The sequence below is a fragment of the Solea solea genome, chromosome 1, assembly GCF_958295425.1.
Source record: "Solea solea chromosome 1, fSolSol10.1, whole genome shotgun sequence".
In the NCBI taxonomy this organism is placed as follows: Eukaryota; Metazoa; Chordata; class Actinopteri; order Pleuronectiformes; family Soleidae; genus Solea; species Solea solea.
Window position 1 is genome coordinate 5296554 of NC_081134.1, and position 22500 is coordinate 5319053.

A 22500-nucleotide genomic window follows, 5' to 3' on the forward strand; every position below is an offset into this window, starting at 1 on the left:
GGCCGACCCGGGGTCCCCGTCGGTCCAGCCGGGGCCGACACAGTCACCCCTCGCAGAGCGAACGGCCGCCTCCAGTAGCTCGTTGGTGCCGTGCTCCAGGGAGGCTGAGAGCTCCAGGTAGATACCGTCGAACATCATCGCGCTGGACTGGGCCTCTGGTGAGAGAGGAGAAGGATTTGTCACAATTGAAGTAATTCAGGCTTCACACACACGCTGGCAGCTGCAAATGACAATTAGAGGCCGTAGTATTAAACGTTAGATTAGATAATGAAACCAGTAAACCATCCAGTGCATGGCTGCCATCCAGCCGGATTGCAATGAGTGTCACCACGAAACAAACATCTCTCCATCAGCAGCTCACTCACAGCTGCTTTTGGAAACTCTGATAAACTCTTGCTTTGTCACTCCTTATGCACCAAATGGAGACAAACTGATGCAATTTACAGCACTGCCTTATTAACCAGGACTGCGAGAGAGAGAGGTCGTCATCACGGGACGTGCAATATCTAGAATTGTGATGTAGTATTCAAACTATACGGAAAATCAGTAATTATTTGTTTACAAATTCAACATGTTTTGGTGGATGGTGGTGGAGTAGGTGGATTTTGCCAAATTATTATTATTATTGTATTATTAACTCCGTCCACAGACGATGGACGATTGAAAAGTCAATAAAGTGAGAGTGAGTGAAAAAGCAACAGCTTGTTTGTCAATAGATTTGTCTCCATGTCTCCGTTCTGGCCATTACTGGAAAAAGGGAATTCATCAAACCACGTTTGCTCAATGACATGAGGTATTTAACAGTCAACAAAATAAACAGATCATTTACCGTTCACCGTTTCAGTTTAAAGTAGACGTGATCTCATACCCAGGAACGGTATCTGTCCGACACGGGTCAAATTCACTGTATCAGATATCGGAAAAAGAAAAACAAGTAGCATTCTGTGCAATCCTTTAGCCTTAAATATCACGTAAATGTTTCAGTAAGCAAGGTCTGTAAAGAGAGATGCATCGCGTGACGAGAACGTGAGAGAGAAATAATCAATGTCAGGATGGGGTTAATGTCGTCAATAGCTGAGTTGTATGAGCTCAAATCTCTGGGCTGCAGCTCCTCTCAGTGTGACTGTGTCCGGATAAGAGCAGGTGACTAAGCGTGTTGTTGAAAAGACTCAGTATCTCAGCTAAAAGCGCCCGATTGTCGCTGGTCAAACAAGCCGCTATGATAAGGAAAGCTGACAGATACACATCACTCGGCAGCACACAGCCTTCCCCGTCTGCTCACATACTGAAGGTTTGTGCTCAGAGTCGCTATCTGGAAGCGTCATAAGCAGCTGCGTGCACAGAAACCCATTACTGTGATTCATAACAACTCTATAAAACCTGAACTGCATGAACCTGAAACAACGTTTTGGTTTTTTTCTCCTTCAGTGAATTAGTTTTGGGGGAAATGATTTCGCGGACACAAAATCTCTTGTTTAAACTCATAAATTCAACATGGTTTACTCTTTTGATCCTGCCTACTGTTGCTTTATATGAAATATCCAAATATGACAATCAAATGCTATTGATCTATGAAATTTGAGTGATTGGCGTTGAGTTAATCTGATTTTGTCTTCATTTACACAGAAAAACACTGATGTTACACAGGTAAACCTCGCTGAACAAAGTTGGATCTGGGTGCAATAATCCTCCCACAGAGCAGCTGTCAACCGACAACAGTGTCACCTCAAAGTGGACGAGGAACGAGTGGGAGGAAAAAGACAAATCCCAAATCAGATCAACGCATTTAATCCTAATCCCTCCATCAGATGATTGAATTGAATCAAGTCTATACAACAAAGAATGTTTGGGGAAAAGGAGAAGGAGAGAGGAAGGTTATAATTTGAAGGGATTTTTTTTTATCTTTTTCTCTAATTATACTTGTTAATGTCTTCACTGAAAAATGAATGGAAAATTGGTTTTATTGAAATAAATCGAACTGAAAACACATTAAAAGTGAACATTTAACATTTAAATCCAACTACAATGTCCAATTCTCTATTCACCAAGTATGCATGTTTGTTGTTGGATGATTTTTCGGGATGAAAATCATGAAACAAAACAAAGGAAACGGCACAAGAAACCATCCACATGCATAACAAATGAAATGAAGCAATCTTTGTAAGACGTCCACATCTTTTGCATCGCATATGTTGATGATGTGGATATAACAATATTTGATTCACTTTGCAGCCATCGAGATCAACATACGAGTAAAGACACGGAGCTGCTCATGTGCCACAATTCAAAACAGAGAGGAAAACAGGAGGATACAAAACAAGGAGAGGGAGAGGAGCACAAGTGTAGGGGAAACCAGAAGAACAGGCAAGGAGAGGAAAGGAGATGAGGCAAGAGGAGCTTAATAAGAGGAGAGGAATCAAGGGCTGAATCATACTAAAAGAAGAGGGAGGAGAAAGACATACGTGGAGATAGATGGACAGAAAGAATGTCGACTAAGCAAACGGAGCCAGAGTGCACATTGTTTAAGGACCTGAGGAGCAGAGACAGAGCGCCACAGCTGTATTAACCAAATGATCAATATGTTCCCCGTGTGACAGCGAGTGTATCACTGTATGTGTTAATGAGTGACACAGAGATGTAGCTGGGGGGGGGGGGTTGAGAGATGGCAGAATAAAAGTGTCACAGCACATGCCATAAATAGACTTTTTACGACTTCAGCACTGTGAGCCGCGCCGGCTCCCCGCTCCTTCTTTAAGGAGAATGTTAGCGAGCTGAGCAGGTCGGTCAGCTCCCTCTGTCGGGCTCACATATCTCAGAGAAAACACATGTGGTTTGTGGAGAGACAACACAGGAACATCCGTGTCAGGCGCCCCGGGAACAAGGAGGAAATATTTCCATGGCCCTGACCACTTTGATGCTCCCGTGTGTCGTTATAAAGGGAGAAAAATGTGCTGAGCAAAGGCCTCGCTCATTACTTGCTCCTCACCTCCCTCCTCCCCCCCCCCCCCCCCCCCCCCCACTCGTGTTATGAGGCACAACCCAAGGCAGAAAACAAGTCGACAGCCGATGCACACAAACGTTTAACCAACAGTATCCTCTCATCTGGCTCCTGTAGTCTCAAACCTTCACACTTCAAGACTGAGGTCAATCCTAAATCTAACTTGATATACAACGTGTGTTAGTGCATTGTCACTTTCACATAAACAAAATGATTCGTGTTTCTACAGCAGACTAAACGTTCTAACATTAGAAGTGTATGAAGTACAGTGTGACCACTAGAGGGCAAATAAACTCAAACTGTCCTAAAATAGAAATAAATAAAATAAATAAAGTAAATAATAAAATAGAGTAAGGAGGGTTTCCAGCTTTACATGGAGCAAGCACACAGTGACATGATGGATGGATGTTTGTCTCTGTACATTGGTTCCTGTGACCTGACCTGTCCAGGGATTACTCTGCCTCTCGCACAATGTCAGCTGGGATTGGTTGCAGCTCCCCCCTTGACCTTCAGCGTTATGGATGGATGGATGAAGTCATGTTATTGGCTCTTTTTCCATGTCTCCACCGACTAAAGGCAAGATAGTCTAAAATATAGAGCTAAAGTCAAAAAGTACAATCGTTAGAAATAATTAGGGCTGCTTGTCAAATCACGATTCTGGAGGCGTCAAAATGGGAGTTGAGATTCTTATGGGTGACGTCACAGCCGGTTCTTTTGTGAGGAAGGATCCTGAAGGAGTGAAAGCTCTGCTTCTTTCAAGGACAACAAAACAAGACACATTCATCTCCACACACTGCTCTATACATTTGTCCTTGTCTCCGTCACTGCTGCTCATCACATCCCTCTTATCACGGACCTCAGAATGAACCAGCCTCAAGAAAATTGGAAAGACGCGAGGGCTTGTCTGTACATTCTCTGTGTCCGTGTGCACGCGTGTCGAGTACAAACGCACATACAGTCGGTACAGTAACAGCGGCGTCCTGTAAGAGGGAGATAACTCAACACAGTTGTGATCTGGGGAAAAAAAAAGAAAGAAAAACAACACAACAGAAGCACAGTTGGAGCTGAGGGACAGAGCAGAGATGGAAGTCACCCTCCAGAGGATAAGATAAGAGAGGATAAGAAAATGTTTACAGCTGCAGAAAAAAAGTGGCCCTCATGTTAATGATGTGAGACTACCAGAAAATAAACATTTGCTTTGGGATGAACTTTTGAATTCAAACGTATACACCAAATATACCAGCTGGTCCCCCTGACAAAAACATTTGTGTTGTTATTCTTTCTACAAACCATGGGAAACAAAACATTTGGTCACTCTGCACAGAAAACGTGCTCAAATGTGACATTTTGGCAAAAAAGTGTCACATTAATCTTTTGGAGTAAGTTATAGGCAACTGGACTAGCTTGAGTAAGTCGACCTTTACCATCTTGTCACATGAATTTCTTTTTTAAAGAAAAATTCTGAAAAGGAGCTTCACAATGAGGAGAAACCTCCTCGTCCTATGCCCTTCCTACTGGAGTTACCCAAGGCTCAGTACCGGGGCCCATTCTCTTTGCCATTTACGGTACTTGCTTAGGTCCAATCATTCGCTAGCATGGTTTCGCTTCACCACTTCTATGCTGATGATACCCAACGTTATCTCTCACTTCTGTTAGACAGTTCCAAAGTCTTGGCTTGGATTTCAGTTTGTCTTGCAGACATACAGTAGCTACACTGCCGAAGGAACACAACCCTGAGCTAAACCTCTCGAGAAGTGAGGTCTTGCACAACCAAACATTCCCTCTCACACAACCTCAGCATCAAAAACCACCTGTTCTTTCATTACCACAAACAAGGCTGGAAAGAAACGTGGGTATCATGCTGGATAAGCGACCATTCTTCTCTGACCATAGTAGTAACTTGAGAAACTTTAGCTCAACTTGACTCAGAATGTCACCCAACTCCAGGCACAGGCCGCGGTTATCTGCCCCACTCTATCTTCAAGACACAATTGAAATCTCTTCTGTTTGAAGAACCTTCTCCCCGATATCTCTTAACATTGCTCACTATTTAACCCTAACTTGTCTTGAGCACTTTCTACTCCGGCACATTCCTTCTATCTCACACTTATGAATAATTTTCCTTCTGACAGTCTCTCATTGTGCTGTAACTCTATTGGATATTCTCTGACTGTACAGTATTGCAGTTTTTCATGAATATTTCCTATTCACATTAAATGTTTCCTATTGCTTGTACGTCGCTTTGAATAAAAGCCTCTGTTATTTTAATTATAATGATTATAATGTAAATGTGCAATCCACAATCTTTTCCTAACAAAGAGATAAACACAAGCGTAGTCATAAACGGGGGATGGATATAAACACCCTCATTTCTTCATATTAGCTAAAAGCACCATAAGCAGTTAAACTGTAATCATGTTGATATGCACGTTTACACATACACACACACACACACGCATAAATGTCAACATATGGTCTAATGACAAGGCTGCATAAACCATACATACAAGTTCAAATCTAGGTCGCATGTAGCTGCTCTGCACCAGTTCTAATTCCAGACATGCTTCATAATAATTCACTCATAGTGTCCAGTGGAATTATAACCTGCCTGACGTCTCTGTGTGTTTGTGTTACATCTTCAATTGTTGTTTCGTGCCACGCCAAAAGGTAAACAAAATAAAAACATCTACAAAACTTGCTGTTTAACAGCGATCGTTACCAGAGTGAAGTGAGTGATCGACAAGGTTTTTTTTATTTAGTTTTAGACGCATATATATTCATCCTATTGGACGATTAAACTTGATGGAATAAGGATTTCTTGACAGAGATCAACTCATGAATAATTCCCGGAATCAAATCAAAAACAAATCTCATGTACATTTTATTTAACTTGTACATAAATAATCGACCGCATTAACTATTCATCCCAATAATTATTTATTTAGAGAAACTCTGAATGTGGAGATCTGTACTCTGATTTCTTGTTTATTCGGAGTTATAATTATGTGGTTTAATTTGGACCTGGAAATCCATACTTCCACCCGCCATTGAGTTTGATGTGTGATAAATTGGCTGCTAACATGATAACTGGATGATTTCTGTGAGTCATGGTGCAACACTGTTTGCAGGGTGGAAGGGGAACAGTTCTGTTATTTTGTCGTGCTATAAAGTAGCAGTAAATGTGCAGCAGTCACAAAATAAGACCGCTTTTTCTTTTCTTTTTGTTCATAAAAATGAGCCAAATTTCACAAATTCAATACGATTTTAAACATTTGGAGTAGTTTTTGCTCAGGTGTGTTTATAAAGATCAGATTGCCTATAGGTTGTGCTGAAAAAAAGAGAATATAAGACTATGTAGTGCACATTCTTATACATTCTGTACTCTGTTTACTTCTTTTTAGTAATACATCTTTTTTTAGTAAATTCCTTTAAAATAAATCCTAATTATTTGCGCTAATATTCAAAGGGGTATAATGCCAAAACAATAACAAATGATTCAATTTTCTTCACATAAGAACCTTCACAACAGGGCGCTTATGTCTGAATATTGTAAACGGCGGCAACATTGATTTCGCCGATCAAAGCAAGTTGCCCCAAGAGGACCGTTTAATGGATGCCATGCGGGCATAAATAGAAATATTTATGGATAGAGCGATGGATGAGAATAGAGCAAAAAAACAAAAAAAAAACAGGAATAAATGGAAGAGAGAGATGAGTGATTGTACAAAGCACACGACAATTGTTCTCTTGGGGAGAATGTCAACATTTGTTTGTGTCTCCGTTAAATACACATTCACATTTTGAGCACGTAGCTACTCTTCTCCATTATAACCGAGAAGAAAACACATCAATAGCCAGCAGATTACAAGAAATTTTCCCCTTGGAGAGTTCCTTGAAAGGCATATAACTGAGGTATCAAGAGAGAGCATTTCAAATCTTCCTTGTGTTTTTCATTTCTTGCATCAGTCACCCAGCAGCCTGCTATGTGTTCATCATTTCTAGCCTGGGCAGAAACCATGTCCTAAACCCTGCTCCCCTTTTGCAGTTATTGTTGTATTGCCTGTCAGGCTGTCAGTTCTCCCATGGCACAGAAGCACAGTATATAATTTCAAGGGTGACAGCTTTAAATGCTTAGTGGTAGTGGTTGAAACACAGGGTTTTTGACATCAGTCAAAAGCAGTCAAAAGTTAAATGTTCAATTCCATCGTGCCCCGCGAGACAATGCATTAAAGCAACATTGTACGACCTTTTGTTGGACGTTGCCCGAGTCTTTTTTTAACTGACTTCAATTCAGCATTACTCTGAAACCAACTGAGTCTCTGGTTTTCCTTCCCACTCTCCAAACATACGAGGTTTGGGAATAAAAGAGGCTCAACTTTCCCTAATCATTCTGATTTTAATGGTGCTTTATGGAAAGACACATTATATTAAGACATACAATGACCTTGATATATTACCGGGAAACACTCATAGCAATGGTGCAACCTTTATATCCACAAAATAACATTTGTTTTAGAAACTGTGTTGGCGTTTTGGCCACTGATCCAATACCACAGCTCAAACCATGTTGACACACGGGTTGCCAGCCGTTACTCAAACACAGCAGTTTCGAAATTGCCAAAAGGTCACCAAACCTAAAAAAACCTCTCTGATACCCTCTCTAAAAAGTGTTAAAATAAAGACAGCTGAAAGTGGAAAAAGGCTGCTCAGAGCAGACACACTTTCACTTGCTCTCTTATTACCATGTATCCTTATGAACACTGCTCATCGTTATAACATAACAGTAAATGACTGTAACCCAAAGGTCTATAGCGTCTGCTACATATGCACGTGCACAATCACACTAAAAAAACAAAAAAACAATCATTTTCTTGTATCACAGTTTTAAAATGTCTCTTTCACAATGGTGGTCTATGGAGATGTGCTTTCCTGACTGCAGGAGATTTTTTTTTTAATGCAGAACGGCAAGCGGCCTCCGAGGTAAACTAACAGCGAGGCTAATTGCCGTTTCTGTATTGAGTCCTCTTAGTGCGTTCACGAGAGAAATCAAGAACAACCACCTGTGTCCAGCTACAGTAGCTGAGCTTGATGTGACAGAAAATGATCAAGTGCAGAGTCAGTTACCTGTGGGTCTGAGAGGTTTTCATTAGAGACCAGCTTGCCTCCCTCTTACATACCCTCTGAGCTGATTTCACGGGAGCGAACTAGGTCACTCTTGTTGCCCACCAGGATGATTGGTGTTTGTGGCTGGGACTCCCTGAGGAGGAGGCGGAGCTGGGCGGTGCGGTGGAAACTCCGCCTGTCAGTCACCGAGAAGACCAGGATACACACATCGCACTGCAAAGTGGACAAGTCCTGGGGACAGAAACACACACAGCCATTAATAAATGAACACCTCGACGGCACGGATCACTAAAGCAGACTCACAGGAGAGATCCAGTGACAAGTGAATAGGTGTGGAATGTCAGGTAGCTGTGACACATCACACAAGAATGGTTTTATGTCACCCACAAGCTGGCAATTATACCTTGCATGTGAAATTTAAAACATCCCTCTTCAAGTCCCTGCTCTGCTGTGTGGGAACGTAGCCAATGAGGACATTAATGCCAATGCCGGGCAGGCGGCACTTAAGTTTTTATCGCTGTCCCACGAGAGGACACTAAGCAGGCCGGGCTCAAGTTAACTGTATGCACAGCACGCTTCACTTTGAATATCCTGACCCTTTTAACAGTGACCACCAACACCCCGCTGGGAATCACTGTCACAGAAGCTCATTTTGCGCGAGTGGCTTCAGCAAAACACAGCAGCGTGAAACAGCCTGGGACCATCATTGTCCTCACTCACAGTCTCATTCTCTCTCCCATCAGCCTTTTTTTTTATTATTCATGTATAAATAAGCCCCTCTACTGCCTCTACCTTTGACCTTAAAGGGGGTGCGCTCGATTTGCTTACCCAACTGTCCAGGAAGATGATTTTATTAATTAATAATAGTATTTCGTGGGCACAATTTATTATTATTTTTTACCTTGTCATGTCCAGGGCTCAGCGACAAAAGCTAATTTTTATTTACATCAAAGTTGTGCCTTCTTTTCTATAAATTTGTTTTACAGACTTTAAAAAACAATTAACACAATTTTATAGGTGTTGCCCATATAGACAAACCCAATTAAAACCCCAACTCTCCTTAACTTTTGGCTCAGGAATGGCAGATTACTGTGGAACAAAGACTCTCTGGTACAGTAATAACTCAACTGGACTCTAATTGCCCCAGTAATACTAGTAGTACTTTTTGTAACCTCCAAAGAAATGCACCTGTCAGTTTAATGTCAGATTAACGTGTAAACCGAGAGTTTTGAAAAGCTTCAAGGTGATCAGTGCATCAATAATGTGTTTACAGTCAAAAACTGTCAAAAATATATTCCCACTGCTTTCAAATGCCCAAAAATACATCCTAGAAATATCCAGGAGTATTTTCACACTCTGTCTGACGAGGTCATATCTGCTTGAGCCAGTGCTGCAATAATTCTACAAAATAAGTTTTTCTGCGATACAGAATTTCTTCAAATAATCCACCTGGAAGAAGTTTGATGTTTTCGAGAACCTTGGATTCCCCTGGTTTGGGTTAGTGTGGAGTTAATAAAGTTGCTTCAGGCTGTGAGGTTAGAATAAGGGTTAGAATAACAGTTTTAGTCTCTAACGTCGAGTATTTTTCTCCCAAAGACGACATTTTTCCAGTATTGTGGGAAAATGCTGGAATCTGGCGTCTTTTCTCTTGACTTTATTGCAGACAACCTCAGACAGTGTTGGTAAAATGTCATTTGCAGGCTCTCTGTGGCTTTAAATATCCATCTTTCAATTTTGTGTTCTTTCAAAAACATAATTTGGGATCCGTTGAACTGCAAAAACATTCAAGATATAGTTCAACTAAAAATAGGACACTGAGGTCATAAATAGTGGTGAGTGAATCAATATAAAACATGTTATTTCCACCAGATAACCTAATCTGTCTTTTAGGCTTAGACTGCGTAATGTCTGTCTGTCTGTGTGTGTGTGTGTGAGTGAGAGAGACAGAGTGTGTATGTTCAAGGTATTACTCATGTTGTGGGGACCTAAATCTGTTTACACAGTCACTTGTCTTATGGGGACAAAAAGCAAGTCTCCATCATTTTAATTATTACATTTTAAGACATGCATACATGAAGGGTTAGGTCAGTAGTTTAAGTTAAGTTTAAAGTAAGTCTCCATGAATGTAACGTCCTCTGAAGTCACTGTGTGTGTGTGTGTGTGGGTGCATGGACGACCTTGCCCCACATCCGCAGGCCTCGAGCTAAATTCGTGCCCTCAAGAGAGTTTCAGAAAAAATTCACCTCTTCTCACACGACCCAGTGCTATGAGACCAGAGCCCAGAGTAGGAAATTCACTGGAAGTGCCTTGGCACTGGAGGTTTGTCGGCGCTCAGGGGAAAACAAGAGGGAGAAGGAGAAACGAGGAGAGGAGCCAATGGCACGGAAACACAAGTCCACCACCTGCCACAGTCCGACTGAGGGACTGAGGAAGCAAGGAAACAACAGCAAGGAGACAAAGTCAAGGAGGAGAGACCTAATCTCTCTAAGCGAAGGAGAACACAGAGTGGACATCGATTAGCAGTGTGATGGAACGCTCTGGGAAGAAAACTGGGACCCAGTAAATACGCCTCTTTATTGAAAAGAGCTAGAACAACCCAACACAGTGCCAACTCTGTGTGTGTGTGTGTCTCCAGATTAAGCAGCTCCCTGTCTCACAGAGCGGCCATCTGTCAATACCTACTCTTCCCATACAAACACACAAACACAAAAGCAAGGCTCACATATACTCAACAAATCACCAAGCATTCAGGAAAGATATTCATTAAATCATCAGCGCACATAAGTATTCATCCTGCTGATTGGGCCATTTACTCTGTAATTATGGGGTTTCTGGGAAAATGTCACTTCCTGAGTGTTACTCACATGCACCATTCTGTCCATTTACCTAAGCGTAGAGCTCATCTTAGCTAATATTAATTAACCGTGACTGAATAATCATATTTCATTTATGGGATGGACTTTTTTGTGTGTCTGATACAAAAGCTTTGAATATCAATATCAGTTCAATAGTCCCAAAACACTTCAGCATTAAGAACACATTTGTGCTGCACACATTTACAGCATGGTGCCTATGTTTAGTGAAGCATTTATGGAACACATCCATTTTTGCCATTACAGGAACAAAACCGATGCCGAGTATCGAATCTACTCGCCCCTAATTTCAGGGATGACGAAAATTGCTTCAGATGCCATCGCTATAATGTCTCCGTTTGTTGCCCCGTCATTTCTAACAGTCTAATGTTTCGCGATGTCACTGATTCTGAACCACGAGGGCTGAAATAAAAACTGAGGCAGTGAGAGTAACAAATAAGTATGAGTAAAAAAAACATTTGCACCAGGAGAAAAAAAATCTCTCTGGTGGAAAAAATGTTGGCAACACATTTTCTAAACTGCTTTAAATATATCTTCATTACTTCTGAGCTGCAGGGTCTGTTGCTTGGCTGAAAAATGGGGCCATATTACAGATGCATCTGTAATAGACGATCCATGAGGCTTCAGCTTCCCTTCTATCTGAATTCAGTCAAATCTAGGTGAACCATTTCAAGGCGCCACACAACATGGCTCACAACAGTACCATCCTGTTGTGTGCGAAGACAGAGACGGGGGTCACAGGCCAGGCACTTTCCCCCCTCTTTCTTGCACAGATAAGACGAGCACATTCAATAAGTCATGATAGAAAGCACGGTGTGCAGAGACGTGACTTGGCGCGGCTTTTTCTGCAGCCCTGACCTGGAACACTGCCTTCAATATCCCGCTAAACTGGAATGAACTTGAACGCTTCACAACGCCTTTTAATATGCACAGAGACGGCATACATTATGCAGACGTGTGCACACACACACACAGGCGGAGTACATTAAGATGCACTCAAAAACACAGTCCAACACCAGCATGCTAGAGCTGGCACTACATCAGTTACATTAACCACGAGGACAATGAATCAGAAATCATTTGCATAACATGCTGAGGCTGTGCAAGCACCAGGACTATTTAGAAAAGGCAGAAAACACAGCATAAGGCCTCTTTATTGAGTGTTTGTGTTAATATTTCCCTCACAAAGCTCCCCCTGCTTAGAAAACGCAGCCTGAACTATTGCACTAAACCGGCTGCCACATTATTTCCTTTGCAGCATGAGATGCATGAGCAAAGCAGCTTAAGGCCTTTACTGTACATGGTAACGTGAGGTCAAACATATCCCCACCTGCTTGTGCACTGCAAACATGCACAAATAAATACATGTCATGCTACCATTGGGGTTTTTTTTTAATCAAAAGCAAACACATGCACTCTGTGCACATCTGCCACTTTGAATCATGTCCTGTGTGGCTGCCTGTCAGAGAGCAGCAGGCAGATCAATATAGATGCATGGGTGATAAATAAAAGGATTGGCAGAGACAGAGAAAAAGAAAGAAGGAAGGAAGGAAGGAAGGGAGGATCTCCTTGCTCTATAGCTAAGTCAAAATCTGATAAGTGGATAAAGCTTAGTGCAGAATGCTGACTTAGTGAGTTTGTTCTCTGCACAATGACAACATTTCCCTAAGGAAATGTATCACAGAGTCCATCTGGCCTGCACTGGCTAAACGTGCTCTTACGCACATGCTCACTTCTGCAAGCCATGACCGCCAATGTCCACATCACACACACACACACACACACACACACACACACACACACACACACACACACACACACACACACACACACACACAGGGGAGTGTCCCTGCATGACCCACATTCAAGCTTTAGTACGACAGCATGCAGGGATTCTGCCCCGCTGAAGCATCCCATTAGCAAATCCGTGAATCTTTGCCATACCAGGAATGCTGTTAGAGGGTTGAATGTTGACCTTTCCGCAGAGGGAGGATAGAACGGGATGTTGCTCATCAAGGGTTGTCTTATTGGTTCAAAATATTATTAAAGTAAAAAGTTTATTAACCTATGAGCAAAGAGTCCAGACAACAACACACATGGTCCCACAGCGTATGAATTTAACACACCTTGGACGCTTGATCATAACTATTTTGTCTATGGTGAGACAATTTCACTTTTCATTCATTCATTCATTCATTCATTCATTCGTTCATTCATTCATTGTCTATAACAGGCATGTCCAAAGTCAATTATGGACAAGTTTGGACACCCCTGGTCTACCACTTTATCCTCAACATAAGTGTCCCAGATGACATAGGGCAAAAGGCTTGGGACACGTCGCCTGTCCATGGCAAGGCCAACATACAGAGACAAACAACTACAGCTGCAACTATTTTCAACTATGCAATTATTTTCATAATCAATTAATCTGTTGATTATCTTCTCGATTAATCAATTAATTGTTTGGTCCTTAAAATATCAGAAAATCGGTGTTCGACAAACCTGGAAATGATGATGTTCTCAAATGTCTTGTTTTGTCCACAAACCAAAATGATTGACTTTTAATGATTTCTTTGTTATCCAGAGCAAAGTGATGAAGAAAATATTCACATTTAAGAAGCTTAAACAATCGGAATTCTTGTTTCAATCATGAAAGAAATGTTCTACATTCAGGGGTAATAAAGGTTCCAGTCAAACACAACCTGCAACTGCCCCTGCATGAGAGGAAGTTATTGCCCTTACCAGCATGGGAACTGGCTATAAAGCCATTGGCAGCGCTACCACTGATGTCATCATGGGCCAACGAGGCCTATGCACTGTCGTCATCAAACACGCATGCATGCATGTATTTACAAAAACAACCGAGATTGAAAGAAACAAAACTGTATAAAGTACAAGAGATGATATGGATTAAGGCAACAAACAAACAAAATGACGGCAAAACAGAAAAATGCCCGAGGAAGAAACTCCAGACACACCATCAGAATGAGTCTCTGTTCCAATAACCACACAGCGGGACAATGTTTTTTCTTTCCTCCTAATCGAGCGAAAGAACGCGGTCAAGCAGAAATTATCTCCTTCCAAATTACACCCTGCACCTTTTTTTTTCCTAATTTGCTCCAGCAAATTAAATGATCCATTCCTCTGCAGCAGCTTCTCTCACAGCATGCTGAGAATAATACACACAAAGAACCACTGGCCTACATTTCTCCAGCCCTCAGGCTGCACCTTTGCAATTTTTTTCCCCTTTATAAATATTTAAATCTCAAGTTATCAAAAAGTAATGGAAACCCTTAGACCGACTGGAGCAAAGAACACAGTCAGACATGCATTAGTGCAGAAGCTGCAGAGACATACAAACACTCTTCAGACAGAGAAGGCCTTTTGTGACCTCGATCTCATCTCAACATGCACACCCCAGTTTATTGTTTTTTGGAGCTGCATGGCATCACACAGACACGGTCGGTCCAAAGGCGCAAAAGGACGTGAACCAGCAAGGTCAAGTTTGCCTGTGTTTCTATTTTTAACACACCGATGACTTATTTAAACCGTCCAGCCCTGGTGACATCAGAACACGCTCACAACATTCCAGCATCTGGCAGATCACGTGAGTCTCAGCCTGCTGTGCACGTGTTTGTTCTTGTGTTTTACACGTTTGACAATAGGGCAACGGTGGACGCACACATAAACACTCTCTTACCCACAGTTTTTTGCAGTGCAGTTGGGAAAAGGTCACCAACTTTTCGACTTTAACGATCACGAGTCGAGCCGGGAAACAAAAATCACTTAACTGAACAATCGCTGAGTGTGAATGTAACAGTTTTTCATCTTTTTCGGCAGTTTGCATTACAAGAGGGGGAATGATGATGGCTGCTCCAGCATAATCCTATGCATGAGTGAGTGATTAAGTCAGTCCTGCATACGTGATTGTGTGTGTGTGTGTGTTGCTATGGTAACTTGGTGTAGGTTTGGATGCCCCACGGAGAACACTGGCAGCTTGCTGCAAGGCCAGAAGCTCTGCCTCTTGGGACCGGGAGAGATGGCAGTTAGAGCTGTGCCAGTTAAAGGCCATGAGACGTGTGTTAGGCAGCTGGACCACATCTGTCTCACAGAGTGAGTGAAACACTGTGTGCTTACAAGGACTGTAATTCTTTCTAAGAATGATTTTATACAGTGAGATATTTGATAAAAAATGGTTCGAGTTTGGATTTGTTGACAATATCTCATGTGATAATGCTCCATCATGTGTTATTCCTTGTACATTAATACCTTCTCTTACTCCTTCTTCTGATCCTGACATTAAATTGAAGCATGACATAAAAATTATAACAGAAACTGTGTTGGTATTTCTGTATTTGTTACCTCTTTAGGAAAAAACTTTAAACACTGACTGATGATCAGGACCAGTAGTCCCAATGGAGACCAACCTGATCCTAATGGGGCAGAACCTCATTTCAGGAACTTTTTTTATGTTAAGGGCCAAGATTTGTATTGTGTTTAGGTTAAGGTTAACTCATTATGGTTAAGGTCAAAGACGGGTTAATTGAAGTCAGTGCAGTGTGTGTGTGTGTGTGTACATATATGTATATATATATATATATATATATATGTATATATATATATATATATATATATATATATATATATATATATACATATATATATATATATACATATACATACATATATGTATATATACATATATGTATGTATATGTATATGTATATATATATATGTATATATATATATATATATATATATATATATATATATATATATATATATATATATATATAAGTATATATAAGTCTTCCATCTACGAGCATGACCACAGAAACATGAACATGAATTAGCAGATGATTTGGGAAGCTGTCCAGTCCTCTCTGCCTTCCCCGCACTGCTGCCGGCCCTGGAGTTATTCCAAGCCTCCCGCCGTCCTGCATCTGTTGCCCCAGTCTTAATGGCCGGCCTTGTATTAACAAGTGCAGAATACCAAATGTAATTAACTCTCAGTGAGATTTAACCACGGCAGCAAAGGGCAACTGGAGTGAGGCGATTAAGAGCCACAAAAAAAAGAAAACAAGTGTGTAAATGGACAGTGATATTTGGAGATGATGACAGCTGCAGGAAGCAAGGGCACGACATTGGAGGTGAGAAACAGGATAACTAGAGAATAATCAGAGGATAACAGGAAAAAGTAGAAAAGTGAAGACGTGAGTTTAACTTCCTGTGGACTTCCCCAGAGCTAAATATAGCATGAATAATTTAACCAGGGGAAAGTCCCTGAGGCCTGAGTTGACATCTGGAATGGGATGCATTAGGTATAAGCCACAACTAATTAAAAATGCTCTACCATTTCATCATTATTAGTAATAAGTGTCATGCTTTTTCATTTCACATCATATCGTCAGTGACAGTGATTTTCCTGCTCAAAAATGTGTTTGTTTTAGCCGTTCAGTTGGAAAAATGTTCTGATGCTATTTTAGTCCTCAATAAATAATTTGTGCCACACATTTGACACCATTTTATTTTCAAGGACAGGACAGAGAGGACAGTGATTTTCACTTTTGCCAATGACAGATTTTCTCACAGCACAGTGACTCCTGCAGCATCCCCAGTTCTCTGTGTGAAGACCTTCTACTCTGAGAAACACACAACGTATAACGCATGTTTTTCACACAATCTAAAAACCTTAAAATAAAGTTTAAGACAGCTTCAAGAGGTTGCGAGGAACCAGAAAAGAACCTGGGACACAAACACCGCAACCAGCCCTTCCGTTCTTCACTAGCCCAGTCTGCCCGCAATTTTTAATTTTGTCTGGAAAGGACTCCATCTATAGGCAAACTTCAGAATTTCTAAAAAGGGAACCAATCAATCAAGTCTGGCATTAGCCAGGCTACTACTTCACCTACGTGAGAGCAAGTTACTGAGCTTACCAGCAGATGGCAGTAGTCTGTAATCCTCACTGAAGAAGGGAACCCTCTTCAGAAGGGAACCCTCTTCAGAAGGGAACCCTCTTCAGAGGTGGAACATTCAAGTGTCAGCATTTGTTTATCTTGTCACTTGGTCGTGACACAGACCCCCAGCACCAGTTGGAGATGCCATTGTTGTATTTGGAGAGCTTTAGCTGTTTGCGGAGTGGAGGGGACTTCTTCTTGTTTCCCTTACAAAGAACTTCTTCAAGAAGATTAGGGTTCCAGATTCAGGCAAGCTGGTTGTCAAAAGATCTGTTTATTCGGTTGAACAAACGGTTCAAAAATGCACCTGGAGTGTTCTACTCGCAAGAACACCAAAAAAAAAAAAGGAGAAGGTTCCTATAACTGGAGTAAAAGTTCTTGAAGAAGTTCTTTGGATGGAAACAACAAGAAGTCCCCTCCACTCTGCAAACCCCCGCCCCATCAGATTTCCTGGCTCCAAATACACTGAAAACCACCAAACTCCATGAGCCCTTGGCGTGTGCCCTCTTGTTTGCAGTCTGTTTGTTGTTACCCGTCTCTTCTCATCTTCTAATTGGATGGAGATAAATCGCCATTTACAACATCTGTTTCCCAGGCTGAATATGCCGTCAAACCACACATGGAGATAGTGTGAGGTAAACATTACAAAATCATTCACTCATTCAGTCGCTAACTCACCTGTTTCCAGTTGTCGAAAACGACGACTTTGCTGTCCTCGTCGTCGACTGTCACCGTGCACTCGTAGCCCTCACCTGCAAGAGAGTAACGCACATCAGTTCCACGGCGAACACTAGTATGACACTCCTGGTAAATCCCAGGGGTGTGCATTAAAAATCTGATGTCAAATCCAGCCTGGACATGTTGACAGCCTATGGGTGTTAATGATGTCCTCATCCTACTCCTTTTATGGCCAAGTGACGTTTTAAAAATTGAGCTGAAAACCATTTTCTGGTTCTTGGGTTTTTATATTCATGAGGACATTCTTCTCCAAACATTTTGACATGTGATGTGCACCAATTTAACGGGATAAAGCTTGTGATATTTGTAGCCTACATTTCTTTTCCCAAAAAGCCTGTGTGGAAAAGGAAAGCATCATACCGCCTTTCCTGCCCCGTTAGTAGCTCAGTTGCAAATCCAAATTTATTTCTTCTGAAAATGTAACTGTTTAAAAAGTAGAGTTGTTTTTTTTTACAAACACTCCCAACAACAGATTTTTACTCAAGCAGTTTTAGAAAATGTGTTGTTTTTGTGAGTTCATACAGGAGCAGGATGTTGCACGTCGGAGTGACTCAAAATTATCAACAGTGTCCATGCTCACGTTAATGAAAGAATGTCATCTAATAAAAACTCACTGATGGCTTTTTAATAGCTTCTGGACAACAATGGAGCTCTGAAGGACAGAGGGTTAAGATCTATCAGGCTTTGACACAGCCAGTACTTGTTAATCAAATCAATACATTGTTCACTGTTGTTTTTTTTCTCCATGTGATTAGATGACAACGTGCATCGTTAAAATAATTAACTATTCTAGTTATATTTCATATTAAAATTGAAAAGAAAACTTTCTTTGATGAACCGTGTACTTTGTATTGTAGCAAACCTGGAGATTTCATCCCAACAAACTACCTGTAATTGCATGGCAGCACAGATAGCCGACATGTCTATTTTAAGGTACGAGTGTGCCATATCTCCTGTGGTTAATCCTCTACTGTCTCTTACTGCTAATTAAATGGTGGAGACGTATTGATTGGTGAGAGCTGTTCCAGTCAGGGGGCTGATGTGAGGCCAGAGCATTCATTCACAACTAAGATCAGTTAAACACACGATGAATTGCGTTGTTTATTTTGATGTGAAGCTCATTGACCGATGATGTTATCTAAATTTACCACCAGCAAAACATGTTCAAGCTACTTGGACTGAATGGGCTTTCGGTCCATTTATGACACATGTAGTGTGGTACATGGACACATGTAAATACTGTACGGTGCGATTCGGAGGCGTCACGAGAGCATAGTGACACTGACATGTTGATTGGTGAGCGGGAAGGTTTGACGAGCAGAGCTGATTATCTCTAGTGATTGTGGAGTTCTGGCTTCTGATTGGATAAAGTGTGGCGAGAGACTGAGAGAACCATGTCACTGAGCAAACACAGTTGTCTGTCAGACCTCACTGAGAGAGCAGTTGTTTGTATACACCAGCAGCGCGGGGGTGGACGGTGACAAGAAGCGTTTATCTCACTAAATGCTGCTTTTTAACAGTACAACTAACTTCTGTGAATACTTTGTGTTTTCAGACACTCAAAACTGCTTGTAGTCATCTCACTTCAGTGAGTTAAAATCTCTTGGACATGTTATGTACCACTGTCCCAATCAATCAATCAATCAATTTAGATAAATGTAAGACTGACTGCACATTGATTTTGGAAATATGATTCATGGGATACTGTCTCAAGAAATGTACTATTCAATTTTGGTTTGAGGAGAAGAAAAATGCAATTATTCATGATAATAATCACAAAAAAAGCATATTGTCCCAGTCTGAGTATGTAGCAAAAGTCAGAAACAGGTTAGTCTAAAAACATTACCATTACCTGCCTTTTGTATCTTAATTAATATCTATATTAATTTAGATACAAAATATATATATAAAATTGTATCTCCAATTAGATATATGCCAAAAATATTGTTATTTAAACCTATTAATGTATTCATATTGAGGTATATAGCTATGCAAAGCTTACAAATAAGCTCCATCTATGCAGTTAGCATACAGATAATGAAGCTTTGCATCAGTTCATGCGGGACATGGTAGTCAAACACCACAGATGTTATCAACTGACAGCCAGATGACCGCAGTCTATCAGTCATGTTCCAATCATAGCCACTCTCACTCTGAGGCAGTGCATTGAAAGATTCCTCACTAATTTCTTGCTCTACCAATGCTGCCTCACACCGCTGCCACTGGCACAGCTTTGCCAACAACACCCCAACCTCCACCTGTCCAGATCAGTCTTACTGTATAACCATTTGTTGCCAAAAATGGTTTAATTATGACTAGTGTTCCTATACATTGAGATTTATTTTGACCCAAAAACACACCGTCTGTGCTATAACCACCTGCTAGCGTCTCAGAGTCTACAGAGAGGGATCTGTCCGACTGCCCGGCCAAAGACAACGCCAGCGATGACTTGCCAACACCGTTCTGTCCCAAAAGTACTATTCTCAATGCACCGCCACGGCTTTGGTACGCCGGCTGGGTGGCAGCCAACTGGCCGAAAGACTCATCCCGAGCCACAGCTGTGTCACTGATAGGCAACATAGCAGGCTCCTCCAAGCCCGGGATCCAATCGCAGTCGTCAGATACGGCCTCTTCCCTCCGCAGCTGGTGTTTGACAGGCAGAGGTGTGCTTCCTCGCCGGAGGGGAGGCGCCGTGGTGAGAAACATACTGTACTGGAATGAAATGAACACAGTAAGAACAGAGATGTATAAATAGGTCCAAAAAGGTCAATGGGCAGCACTTCGTAATAGTCTAACGGGCCTAATCAAGCTGCAACAGCATCTATCACGGTACATGTGAGTAATCACTGGAAAATGTGTGTAAAGAGAAAAGGTGGTGATAATAATGAAGGTGAGACAGTTAAGTGGCGGCGCGTGAGAAAGACGCCGATAAGGACGGAGTGTGTCAAAGGGAAACCCGTGAGAGACGGGGGAGGGAAACAGTGGCGGGGGGGGCGGGGTAGCGAGATGACGGAGACGTGGCAGGAGGAGCTGCTGAAAGAATGGCACAAGATAACACAATCCTAACACACAGTGGGTTGACACAGAGCAAGACAGGAGAGGGGGAACAAGGGAGAGGCAGAAGAGGCAGGGCTACAAAAAAATTCATTATAGTGTGTGTGTGTGTGTGTGGTTGTGTGTGTGCAGGAGCCACAGTGTGTCAACCATAGACAATCCTCATCAATATTAATATAGCAATTAATCTAGCTCCAGTGACACCCCTGTGGCCCAGCATCTGCCTGGAAAAGCTAAGTACAGTATTGGCACTTAATTAAAGGGGAATGACACAATAACAGGAACATATTAGGGGGAAAAAACCCTGCACTCCATTTAGGCACCAACACAAAGGAAAGAAAGCTTCATAAATTACAATGATCGGAATCGATGCTATTTGTAAACATCACAAACATGTGAACACCAAACCCTGTATTACAGAAACACAAGGAAGACTAGCTGTGAGAGGTAGTGTAGAGTATAATTTAATTTATTGCAGTGTAGCATACTATAGTACAGTACAGTAGTGTATGTAAAGTACAGCATAATATAGTATATATTATCAGGACACAGTTTAGTTTAGCATATCATAAAGGTGTGGCTGTTTGTGACACAGTTATGTAGGTCAGCTGCTCTCTCTCCACACATGCACGTGCACACAGACAGACAGACAGACAGACAGACAGACAAACAGAGACTAAAAAAGCTCAATTAAGTGAATTGAACGAGCTAATCAATTAAGCATGGCCTTTATTGTCAGTGGTGCTCATGGGAGCCATACAAGCAGAAACAGGAAACTCTGAGCTGGTGTGTCAGGGGTTAATCTCTTTCTCTTGCCAGGCGGCTGTGGAGAGAGAAACTGGGGCAAACAACAGATCATAATACAAAATTAATACTACGGGCAGTGTTTTTATTCTCCCGTCTCCACGACCAAATCATAATGACTGCTGCTTCTTACAAGACGCTCGTCTCCGGTGAACATAAGACTCCTGCAGACCATGTTCACTGCAGGGCGGATTTCAATTCAAGTACTGGAATAGTCTGTGCATACAGGTATTTGAAATAAGGAATAAAGGAGGAGGAATAGTATGGTTCACACACACACACACACACACACAGATTTGTGTAGCTATTCTTCTGAAGACACTGCACTGTCTTCCATGCGTTTGGATAGTTTGAACAGAGCGTTATCCCTCACCTTAACCTCACCACATTTCAAGCTTCGCCCTAAACTTAAGCAGCTCTTTAGAATTGATGTTGTGCCTCATTAAAACCAGGTTTTGGTCCCCATGAGGACTACTGCTTCTGACAGGGTGAGTGTAAGAGTCTTTAGCCTAGACATGTCAATTTAATACCTTTAACAACTACCCAGTCTAATCACCCAGACTAATCATTTTCACGAAAACAGCACAAACAATGCAGCAGAAACTAACAAGTAGTTGATGTGTGGATTGTTTGTGTTTTGTTGACTGGACCATGAGTCCATTATAATGTCACAAATTAATGAATGAGTAAATTACTTCATTGAGTAATGTAGTACAACGTCATGGATTCAGGTCAATTCATAGTCATTTGTGACATTATTGTACTTTTTTCCTTTTTTTTTACTACAAAGTCACTATTGAGTAGCACAGATTAGCAGATTATTATCAAATCTCCCCAGAGTAAACATGAAACATGCTTAAAATTCTGAACTGGATTCCCTCACACAGAAACTGTGTGTGTGAGAGACCTCGTGGAGACCAGCCTGAACCTGGTCCTAATCAGGCAGGACCTC

The 22500-nt window shown here is 41.5% G+C and overlaps 1 protein-coding gene across 2 annotated transcripts in view; it reads right to left on the bottom strand.

Annotated features, from left to right (window-relative positions):
* The window catches only part of rem2 (RAS (RAD and GEM)-like GTP binding 2), a 25149-nt gene that overhangs the window by 1802 nt on the left and 847 nt on the right, over positions 1–22500 (bottom strand). The window contains exons 2-5 of one of the 2 annotated variants that reach the window (XM_058647977.1): positions 20051–20402; positions 17631–17704; positions 8176–8353; positions 1–155 (exon numbers count right to left, since the gene is read on the bottom strand). The exon at positions 1–155 is cut by the window's left edge and continues 1802 nt beyond it. In XM_058647977.1, the coding sequence (XP_058503960.1) occupies positions 1–155; positions 8176–8353; positions 17631–17704; positions 20051–20402 (759 nt within the window). The remainder of the gene's footprint in view (positions 156–8175; positions 8354–17630; positions 17705–20050; positions 20403–22500) is intronic. The other variant, XM_058647986.1, reaches the window with a different exon arrangement.